This window comes from Nuphar pumila, chromosome 2, assembly GCF_984573655.1.
Source record: "Nuphar pumila chromosome 2, dmNupPumi1.hap1.1, whole genome shotgun sequence".
In the NCBI taxonomy this organism is placed as follows: domain Eukaryota; kingdom Viridiplantae; phylum Streptophyta; class Magnoliopsida; order Nymphaeales; family Nymphaeaceae; genus Nuphar; species Nuphar pumila.
Genome location: NC_143250.1, coordinates 70,747,820 through 70,760,130, shown reverse-complemented (window position 1 = coordinate 70,760,130; position 12,311 = coordinate 70,747,820). Strand labels below are relative to the sequence as shown.

At 35.4% G+C, this 12,311-nt stretch overlaps 1 protein-coding gene across 1 annotated transcript in view; it reads right to left on the bottom strand.

Moving 5' to 3' along the window:
• Nucleotides 1-1,801: 1,801 nt before the first annotated feature.
• LOC149845728 (polygalacturonase At1g48100-like) overlaps nucleotides 1,802-12,311 on the bottom strand; it is a 29,515-nt gene continuing 19,005 nt past the window's right edge. Inside the window, exons 2-7 of the mRNA XM_089989159.1 lie at nucleotides 3,561-4,056; nucleotides 3,307-3,474; nucleotides 3,087-3,131; nucleotides 2,788-2,995; nucleotides 2,636-2,717; nucleotides 1,802-2,303 (exon numbers count right to left, since the gene is read on the bottom strand). Coding sequence (XP_089845285.1) covers nucleotides 1,802-2,303; nucleotides 2,636-2,717; nucleotides 2,788-2,995; nucleotides 3,087-3,131; nucleotides 3,307-3,474; nucleotides 3,561-4,056 — 1,501 coding nt within the window. The remainder of the gene's footprint in view (nucleotides 2,304-2,635; nucleotides 2,718-2,787; nucleotides 2,996-3,086; nucleotides 3,132-3,306; nucleotides 3,475-3,560; nucleotides 4,057-12,311) is intronic.

Here is a 12,311-nt window from a genome sequence, read left to right as displayed (position 1 = left end):
TTACAGAAAGTTTGCAGATTTGGTTATGCAAACTTCGTATTATATATGTGAAGTAGTTTGCAAAGTTTCAAAAGGTTTCAGTTACATAAAGTTTGCAGATATATTTATGTAAACTTTGTACTATATATGCAAATTTAGTAAAACATTTGTAAAGTTTTGATAGGTTTCAATTACAGGAAGTTTGCAAATATAGTTATGCGAATTTATTGAGGTCAAAAAAAATATTGTGTGAATCTACATTTTAGTGAAAGTTTGCAACATCCATAGCGTACCGATATATTATGCGAACTTCACGAGGTTTGCTCATGCGAAGGGTAAAATGGTTATTTTAAAGCTAAATATTTGCGAATTTGGACATCGAGCTCTTAATAGATTCCACAATCCCAAGACTCATAATGAAGTTTCTTATTCAAATGACTTGAGATAAAGTCTCATATAGAACAATAATTTCTGCCCCAATAACTTTAAGAAATTCCTTCACTGTCTTGCAGTGAAAGATGGCACCTCGAATATTTTTAGCCACTCATAATTACAAACGCAACAAACTAAGATTATTTGAACACTCCCACTTCTCATAGACATCTTTTTAAGTGCTCTCATTTCTCATAAAAAACCTTCATAATGATTGTTCTATTCTTTGTATGAGTGAGAGATTAATCGCTCTATACAAGATTCATATTGAATAAGGCATTTTGGGAAATGTGTCTTTTTTTTTCATCGATACAATCATTTTCTGTTTGTAGTTAATCATAGTTTTTGTTAGTTTTCTGTAAATCCAATACGGATTTGATTCAGATGGGTCAGGTCATGTCCTATTTACATGGATTTTGCATATATTAGTATTGGGTATGAAGGGTCTCATCTCATACGTGTTGTTTGTTCGCATGTTGCTATTGCATAAATCTGTATTGGTTGACGTTCATGCATGACCATGAGATCCCGCCCTACTCCCAAATTGTCAATTTAGCACGCCTTATAGTGCAATGATAAAAACTTAATAGCAATTATTGTTTCATGCACATAATTTAGTTACTTTTGGATATTACACACAAGATGTCTCTATCATTAACAGAGATTAGAAAAGACAATTTGGGCTCTAGGAGAAAGTCCTATATGTTTCCAACAAAAAAAAGCACCACTGTAATATTCAGGATGCACGGCAATCATTGGAGTTCATGAACTTGGTCACCTTTCACATGACATCCAATGCACATTCAGCTAACTGGTGACTTGCTTTACACCCAGTAACGAGTTGAGGTTGAACTGAGTTAGTCATTGGTTGTCAACCAAGATTCCACTCTCCTTGGGTCCCCCCATCTCATACCTACTTTAGCATCATCATGGTGACCAAAAGCTGAACTTTTTTCCGCTTTTTCCCGAAGTACTAATGGTGGCTTCACCTTTCCTCTTATTAAATGATACTTAACATATTTACTCCAAGATTCTTTGGAAAATTAAAAGAAATCAATTTAAAGTTTCTGAAAAGTTTTGGTTCTTCTGACATCAGTGCATTTAACTTTTTATCATCACCCACAAGCATAGTAGTGAAATGTTTGACATTAATGATCTCAACATTAGTTCATTTAACTTTTTTCCATCACCCATATACATAGTAGTGAAATATTTGGCAATAATCAACTCCATTGGTTGGTACACTACAGACAATATTAAGAGTTACTCTACTTAAGATCTATGTTTGTTTCTTTTTACTAATTAGCACCAACATTTTACACCAGAAAAGAAACTCATAACTTCCATATTTCTTGCAGTATAACTATGTATTAGCAGTCCATAAATTTGTTCAGCATATTTCCATTGAACTCTCGATGGTTCTTATAGGAAGTCCTTCTTGGAAGCATGAAATTGGGGGGATAGTGAGAGTTCGCGACTCGCCATAAACATTCCAACAGAAGGGATCCTGTAGTACTTCACCCTGGGAAGGCAGGAGCTCAATATCTGCTAATGTTATGTTGGTACATGGAGCTGAGTCACTGCAAGCAAATCGCATTGGTGGGCTCCGGATATCGTAAGTGCCTAGTATACTTTGGTAAGTGATATCTGATACAAGCACAGCAGAAGTCTGGTTTGTGCAACTCTTGCTAAGACAGTAGTACTGATCTATTAAAATTGGGTTCCTCACTTTGTCCATAACCACATTTCTGAAAGATACAGATGAAACTGCGCCACTCCCTCCTTGCCATGTCTTGATCCTTAGACCATTATCTGAGTGTTTGATGATGGCATCGGTTACGGTTATGTTTGACACGCAGGCACGTGAATTGTGATTGCCAAGGCTTCCAATGCTGAAGAGTTCAATATGAATTGAATTTTGTTAGTGTACATGAGAAGAGCAGTGGAAAAGAAGCTAAGCAGGATTAATTGCCATTTTAATTGGCCATTGCCCATTTAACAATGAGAGTTTGAGTTTTCAAAATTCACTTTAGGAGAGCCTTAAACAACTGAAAACATATTTTAAAGAAACAAAGATAACAATGGCAGAAAAGAATTTGAACCACAAGTTTTATGTTTTCATTCTCTTGGAAAACTTCCATAATGTTCTAAAATTCTTTTAGATCTCTGCCTGTTGCTGCATAATTTTGAAAGAATAATTATTATTTCTAAGCAGAGGGTCTACCTGATTCCATGGCTAGGCCCACATGTGATATTTCGAATATCAACATTTAAACATCCTGCTCCAATGGACACGCAATCGTCACCTGGGAGAATTTGACAATGTAAGTCGAGAACCAAGGATGAAGCTGGGGAACTTTTGAGGAAAGAGCTTACCACTGGATATCAGTGAGTTGTAAATTCCTACAGACTGTGTGTTCTCAACATGAATCCCATCTGTGTTTGGACTTATAGCCGGCGAGCTTATCGAAATGCTGTCAATAATAACAGAAGTGCAACTATCGAATCGGAAATGAAACTGAGGGCTGTTGATTATCTTCACTCCTTTCACTGTCAAATTTGAGCTTTCGAAGAACCGAATGGCCTGTACCATAAGAAAAAGTACAGCATTACACATTCAATCAGTTCTCTGTATTGACTACTGGAGGAACATGATTAAGCCATGGGATTCTTACAATAGGACTATCACAAGGCCCAGGTAATGTGGTTCCATTGACACCCTGCAGGGATCATAACCAAATGGATTAACCCACTGAATTTTCAGAATATATATATATATATATATATATATATATATATATATATATATATAGAGAGAGAGAGAGAGAGAGAGAGAGAGAGAGAGAGAGAGAGAGAGAGAGAGAGAGAGATGGCTATAGTGAAGAAGTACCATACTCTGTGTGGTTTGCAAGGAAGATTCCACCATTTTTCACCTCTTCCATCTATTATCCCCTGTCCCTTGAGTGTCATTCCATGTATTCTGTAGAACACAAGCCATTGCCTTTTGCTACTTTTTTCAGGCCAAGAATCTGGCCCATCTGGTGGAGTCATAACACCGTCTACCTTCAAAGATGATTAAACAACAGAATTTTTAGTAGAAATACTCGAGAGGGCTATATAATTAGCCACTTTGTTGAACTCACACCCACCTGAAATACAAGTCCTTCTTGGCAAGGACCAGAAAATATGGTGGGCTGAACCTGGTAAGTGTGACCAGCAGGAACAAGTAAAATGGCTGAGTTTGCTTGGCAAGCTGCTTCCCAGGCTAACTTGAACGACTCAGTGTCATTGGTAACAGAGTCTCCAACGGCACCAAAGGATCTTACATCAAAAATGCAGGGAGAGTAAGAGTAGTTGCCGCTGCAGGGCGCGACAGTAGGCTCTGGTGCAACACTAGGGGGCTGCGGTGGTGGGTAATAAGGTGCACCTTTAGGGGGCTGGGGTAGACGGTAATAAGGTGCACCTCTAGGGGGCTGGGTTGGACGGTAATAAGATGCACCTCTACGGTGCTGGGGTGGAGGGTAGTAAGGTGCACCGCTAGGGGGCTGATATGGAGAGTATGGAGGTTCAGAACTAGGGGGTTGGGATGGAGAATAAGAATGGGGTCCACCATGAAAATGCCAGTGCTTGCTTCGATGATGAGTTCTACCTTCAGGACATGGAAAGAGAAGGAAGGAAATGAAAAAAACAAGTGAGACCATTGGAGTAGTTTTTATGGTTGCAAATTTGTAGAATGCAGTACTAATACAGTAATATAGTTGCTGCAATGAGCCTAAAGGGTGAAATACTTGAAAATGAAAGGACCAACTTCAGGGAGGTATAGTTTTTGAGTCTTCTGGACTACATAATGAGAAGGTTCAGGGGTATCATGTATACCAGGACAAACTGACACCTTCAAAGGCAGGGATTGTTGTTTGTGATTGTTTTGTTTCCAGGAGTTGCTCGAGGTCAGGTGAGTTGAATGCATGGGTGGCAGAAGGCCATTTATAGTACATCCATCTTTGTGCCAGTTGCTTTTTGCTACAGTATCTGCAATCCCCACTTTTTTAAGTGAAGAAACCGACCAATTCCATTCAAGTATGACTTTTGGTGTGTGTACAATTCTGAATTTTAAGGAAAAAAAGAAAGGTTCATGGCAGTAACTCTCTCTCTCTCTCTCTCTCTCTCTCTCTCTCTCTCTCTCTCTCTCTCTCTCTTAGTTACTTAATAATACAGCTACAAACAATTGATGATGTTGATCATGGTCAGGTAGACTAAATGGTAATGGACATGGGCGGTTCAGGATAAAACTGAAGGCCGTGCTAAATCGACACTACAATGAACGGGCTTTAGAAAGCATGCACCTGTGTGCTTTCGGCAGTAGCTATTATTAATATGAAGGGGTAACCTTTAGTTGTCAATTATCTTATCATGTGGATGAGATCACTTGTAACTCCACAGCCCCCCATATTAACATATTAAATTTGTTATTATCCAAAAAAAACCATTAAAATTTTCTTCGTATAGATAAAGCAGAAATTGGCATGTGTTAAAATTGACTCTCTCTCACACATCTTTGGTATTTTGGAGTTCCAGTAGTTCTATTGTTTTGGGAACGTTTCCATTTAATGTTTTATAGATCTGAACATACAAATGTGATCTCCACAGTCTCTCAAGTAAAGAACACATTAGATTAACTGGTTTTGATGTATATACTATGTTAAAGAAAGCGTTTTTTTCATGCCCTTTCCTATGAAAAAAAGCCTTCTTTGCTATGAAAGAAGGCATCTTTTTTCATGGAGGGTGAAATAAACATGTCTATGAGAAATATGTAATGAGACCCACGTAAATAAATGCAAAAAAGCTTCTTTCATATCAAATTGGGTTCACCCAAAAAAACATGTTTCCCTCGGTGTCCGTTGAGGGAGAGTGGATTCCCAGGGGTGGGCATGTAACAAACCTCCCTAAGGAGCTAGGAACGCCTTTTGCCATGAAAGTTTCCACCGTTTAAATTGCGGGCCCCACTGCTTCTTTCCCACTTGACATTCGTTTCACTCCAAGAGCGAAGCCTCTTTCTTGCCATTCAGAGGGAAACAAACAGCCCCTAAAGGAATTTAAATCCAATGGCTTCCAACGTGTGAAAACTTACCACAAAACAGAATTAATTTTCAATCAAAATAATTAGATTTAAAGAATGATTCTTAGCAAAGGAATCATGGCAGAAATGACCAGATGGTCTAGTTAACTAACCATGGTCTTCTGAGTCAAAAAAAAATTAAAGAGATTCAAAAACTAACCATGGCCTTCTATTAGAAAACACGAAACCATTGAAAATATTGCAAATGTTGGCTACACTCACGGCTTCAAACCCATGAATTAAAAATTCCAACTTTTTTATTTTTCCATAAATCAGAACCTGCAGATGTGACCTACATGGGCCAATAGGGAACGGCCCTTGGATATGTTAATCCTACGTGTATACAGGTTCCTTCAAGGTATGTTTGATGGCTTCTCCTCGGTGTCATATTGGATCTAATTATGAAAGTTTATCAAAAAATTATGGATTTTAACCTCAAATATGGGTCTCAAACTGGATCTAAGTAAGAAAAAAATGTTTAAATTTTGGTTCTTCCTAATTGTAGATTGGTTCTTCCTAATTGTAGGAGGGTGCAGACAACCAAAATTTTCAAGATTTTAATTCATTTTTGGAATCTAACCTTATAGACGTGATCTACATGGTCTGTTTTAGTAGAAATATGCTTTTGAAACATTTGATTATAACATGTGAGTAGGTTTTTATAAGTTTTCCAAAAATCAATGGATCAGATTTTTATATATTTAAAGACTCATAAAATTTTATTTTCCATTGAAAAAACATGATCCAATAGTCAATCCTTAGCAAATGAAACATGCTGAACATATCTGTGGGGTCAAATTTACTAAACATTGCTTGAAACATAGGAAATCTAACACTATCCATAACATATGGATGGTTGGGAGGAACCAATTTCCCTATATATATATATATATATATATATATATATATATATATATATATATATATATATATATATATCACCTTAGGTAGATACCTGCCCCTAGTTGTGCGAATGTCCAGTGGATGCACACGACTGCACCATGTGGTTTCTGTGCATGCCATCTTTTTTGTTGTGGAAAACAAAATTAGTGGCAGGTGAAATTGCCATTAAAGACTAGTCTTTAGCAATGACTTCACCCACCACTTGAAGCACTTTTTTACCACAAGAACTCGCACACGTCCATAGGCCGTTTGCCCAGTAGGATGAAGGCAACTCTCTCTCTCTCTCTCTCTCTATATATATATATATATTATTTATGGTTAATATTGGCTACTAATGAAGGTACAATACTAATGAGCTAAAAAAATAGGCGCAAGAGGTATTGACTCAATCTAACCACATAGATGAGTTTAGCATGGTTTGTTTGTTCAGGATCATGCTTTTCTAATGTAAAAATGTAATCTTTTGAGTTATTAAATTTTGGCACAATATGAACCGTTGATTTTTGGACTCCTTTAAAAACCTAATTACTTGTCTTAATCACATGATTGAAAATAAGTTTATCACTAAACAAACCATGTAGATCACATGATCTAAACAAAAATAAATTTTTTTGAAGAAAAAAGTGATTTCTACTCGTTAGTTATGTACCCATATCTATCTATCAATCTATCTATCTATCTATATATATATATATATATAGGATATCATTTGATACGCTCATGAGTAAGGAACCCCTATCATAGGAGGATGTTGTTTTGACCAAATTTGACTACATGGATGTGTTCAACATGGTCAAAATAGTAGGAAACAATGCTTGGATCATAGTTTTTGAAAATTTAGTACATTATATGCTATTGATTTTTTAACCCTTGTAAAATCTAATTGTAACGACCCAAATTGATTCTCGAAAAATAGTAATTTTTTTTTAACAATTGCAGAAAACCTCTCAAGGACTTGAGATATATCACAGATTTAATATATTCACCCCATAAACCATTCCATGTATAGGGTCAATTAAAAATAATAATTGAACTTCATTTAATTAACCAATAAGTCAAAAGTTTAAAATATAAAAAATGACTCAATCTAAATCTTGCACATAGGTCAGAACTCGAGCTACCAAGTTATAAAGCCTCGAGTCCTTCAGCCAGTCAGGCCTACACAACACTAAGTCTCTGTGCCTGAAAAATAGGTTTTTTTGAAACGGGTAAGACCCGAAGTCCTCATACGAATTCCTCTAAAAATTCAATAGTAAATAGAATATCATAAATTAAATTATGCATAAATTTAAGAGAAAGTCACAAGCAATCATTTACTAGATCTAACTTACCATTCAAGTATTCAACAAAATCATGATAAGTCAAATATTAAAAAATGCATGGAACTAATACTGAACAGTAAAGGGTGCATGATTCAATGCACATTCATGAATAACTTATTAAGTTATTTATCAGACTTGCTTTTGCATGCATGTCCCTATTAAATGCATAAAATTTTAATTTTAATTTTATTTTTTTTAAAAACCCGTGAATACTCAAAACGGATAGAATTTTCAAGGTTCAAAGTAGTTCTCAGTTATAGCTTAACACACAAATTTGTATTTTAATTACTTGGTTACATACTTGTTCCTTGATCGATATCAGAAATCTCCACCTTTCATCAAAACATTAGGAATCCTTACCTAATATTGGGACATCAATAAAAATTCTCAACCATTAACGTCACTTTCTTGGTATACTAATAACTATAGTTAAATCAACAACACCATCCTCAAGCATAGTAGCTGAAAGCTCCCCAAAACAGTGGCCGAGAACATGAACCTTGCATTAGGTTCTTGGGGACAAAATTGCACACAGAGTTTTAGTATTCTCATGGTCCCCCCACGACCGTCATCCAAGATTGTCACACTATAGAAGGATATCAAGGAATGATATTATTACACTATTTTCGTCTCTTTTACCATTTAAATCAATTTTAAATTTTTTACACAAGAACAATTATGAAAATCCACATGCAATAACAATTTCATACCCTTTCCCTAAAAATTCAACAGTGTAATTAAATTTGAAAACCCAATAATTTTCAAAAATTATTTTGTAATGCATAAACATTTTTAATAGCATATGAGCAACACATGCTCCTAGCCTATATAAGACCCATAGTGATTCACGCGTAACTACTAACATAATTTCCAGCATGATTCATGTTATTGAAAATTCAGTGAACATAAAACACATACAGTTTCACAATTTATGTTCACAATGTACATTCACAATACAAAAAGAATGTGTATTTGACTAAACACATACACATGCATATAGAAAGCTTGCAGACCTATCTATTCATGATCAAATTTATGTATATGATCAGTAGACTGCAAATTATCTACTTATAATCAGATCTGATCGGCAGATTGTAAACACATATGTTTATGACTAGATCTGATTGGTTGACATGATATACAATACTTATGCACGCCATCAGCTGACAACAATATCTATATATTCTCATCAGATTCATGTACATGATTTGATGACAAATATATATATATATATATATATATATATATATATAGAGAGAGAGAGAGAGAGAGAGAGAGAGAGAGAGATTATGATCAGATTCATACATTATCAATTGACCACAAACAAACATATGATCAACTTCATGTACATGATCGACTGACAGAAAATCAGCCTCTTAAGATCATATTCATGTATCTGATCAACTGACAGAAAATAAGCTTCTACGATATGATTCATGTACCTGGCTTGCTGATAGTAAAAATCTATTTAAGACCAGGTTCATGTACATGATCAACTACTGAAAATTACCTATATATGTGCATTAGGTTCATGTACATGATCAATAAACAACAAAATACATATTTTATGAATCAGATTCATGTGCATAAGTGACTAGATGCAAAAATACATATATGAAATTAGGTTCAAACACTTGATCAACATATATATATATATATATATATATATATATATATATATATATGTCTCTCTCTCTCTCTCTGTGTGTGTGTGTGTGTGTGTGTGTCAGACTCTTGCATATGAAATCGGTAGAATAAAAAAAAATACATATATATGATTCATGCTCATGAAATTGGCAAACTGAAAAATAAACATATATCTAATCAGACTCATGAACACAAATTGGCAATCAATATATGATCATATTCATGCACATGAATCAGCAATGATATATGATCAGATTCATGCACAAAATTGACAAACTAAAAATATATATATATGATTTGATTCATGCACAAAATTAGCAAATAGTAAAAATATGTATATGTTTATGACTAGATTTCTTTTTTTTTCTCTAAACCCATGCTTGAACCAACTTACACTAACTTTCTTTTCATTTAGATTTAGAGAAAAACATGTACCATGATTTAAAAATAAAAAAAAAAACTAGAGGAAGGAGAAAATATGATGATGAAGCTCTTTTTCTTCCCTCTTCTCTCATTTTCTCTCTTTTCTTCTCTCTCATGATTTTTTTCTCTTTCTTTCTTTCTTTCTTTCTCATCTCTCTCTCTCTAGAAAATGATTTCTAAAGAGAGAGGGGTTCCTAACCTTTTTTATAATCTTAATAAAGTCTCTAATAGGGGGTGAAGCCCTCTTCCAAGCCCTTAGGGGTAGAGTTCTATATATATTTTATCCCATAGAATATTCTAACGGGGGATGCCACCTTCTAGACAACCAAATGGGGGTAGAGTTCTACCTCAGATAGGACCCTACCTCATTTTTAGTCTTTAAATTCAAATATTTATTTTTAAAGTTGTAAATTCATTTTAGTTTTAAAATAGCATGGATGGATTATGGGTCCAGGTTGGATTCATGATCAAAATCCATATTCAATCTAAATTGGATCTCAACTCAGACTGGGTCCTAGTCAATAGGGATCCTGGACTAGGTCCAGATCCATATTAACATTGGTCCAATAGAGCAGGTCAAGTCTGATCCAAACCAAAAAATACCCAAAACTAGAGGTTGGTCAATTTGGAAAAATGTATTTTTTGAACCCATCGATATCTGATTTCGATAAAAAAGATCGCGTAAACGGATCTAACTATAGTCTCAGATCAATTTTTCTTTCAAATTTTGCTTGATTTTAACCTCAATTTAACCTGAATTTTGCTCGAATTTAAAGGTTAAAAAAAAATAAATTCACAGATTTTTATTTACATTTTTGGATCTTGTCAGTGGGCTCTAAACCAAGTCTAGACCCAGGTTGACATCTTCCCCATATTTAATATTTTCCATAATTTTGACATATTAAATATAAATATTTAATTTAAAAATTATATTTTTGGGCTTAAAAATTATGAAAAAATTATAAGATATTATATCCCTACTCCCTTAAAAGAATTTGGTCTACAAAATTATAACGTACCGAATAAATATGGATAGTGTTCATGCATATCAATCTCAGGCTCCTAGGTATACTCGTCCAGTCTGTGATGTTGCCAACACACTTTCATGAACATAATCATCTTACTCTGACGTATCCTCTCTTGATGATCCACAATCTATATCGGTCTCTCCTCCATCATCATATTTGGCTATACTTCGACCGCCTCATATTGAATAACATGTGAGAGGTCAGGTATATACTTCCTCAACATCAAGACATATAAAATATTATAGATTTTAGAAAACTAAGGCGGAAGTGCCACTCAGTAAGGTGACTCGCCAACTCGCTCGAGGATCTCAAATGGTCCAACGTACCGAGGACTAAGCTTCACCTTCTTTTCAAACCTGAAAACACTCTTCGTTGGCGATATCCAAATAAAAATGTGATCACCCACTGCAAAGCTAAGCTCCTTACGCCACTGGTCGGTGTAGCTCTTTTGTCTGCTCTACGCTGCAACTAATCACTGAGAATCATCCGCACTTAATCTGAGTAGTGCTAGATCGCCTCTAGAGATTCCACTACTCTCACTCTAACCTCATCCTAGCACACTAAAGATTTACATGGTCTACCATATAGAGTTTTATACAAAGTCATACCAATACTGGCATTATAACTGTTGTTGTATGAAAACTCTGTAAGTTTCATGTGCATGTCCCAATCTGTTGGTGTGGCACTATGATTTTTGTCCTTGAAAAGATGCATCCAAGTTAAGGGGCCTAGGATTTCTTTGGATAGTGGGACCCATAAATTTGAATTCTTGTCCGTATATGCCAGTCTGAAACACTTTTGTGAAAGCCATATAAAAAAATTTGTTACGGTCTCCACATTGGCAGGGGGAAGAAGATGCCATGTGTAGCCCCCACACAAGAATTAGATTGGGCTTTGGACCACAAGAGGACCCTAATATGCAGTCCAAAACCTAATCTGAAAGGCCATATCTTGTGATTATATTGGACCTCTGGGTTAATTTGGGTCTAATCTAGGTCGAATGCAATGAAACCCCTACCATGGATCACATCGAGTATACAGAGTCATGCAGGTCCCATTTTGATGACAAAGCCATACTCGCAAAAGTGCTGGGAAAGCTGAAATTTGCTTGCGGGAAGCACCCAAGCAGACGATTTTGACAAAGCTAAGGTGGATGTAGGGTTTGTCCAAATGGAAAGAGGGTATGGGGCCAACCAATTGATGTGCATGGTCATTAGAAGGTATGACCTCAATACTTTCTTTTAAAAATGCATACATTGGCATGGAACATTAGGAGACTTGGTTGACACAACATGCAATTATTTTTGGCAAACTTGATTAGACAGTAAAAATCAAATATAATTTATGTCTCACAGACAAAGATGGAAGTCAATGGTGATGGGTTTATAAACCATTTATGTTAGGGGTGCTCTTTCAACTTCATCCCTTATCGTGAGAGGATAGGATGAATTTTGGTGGCTT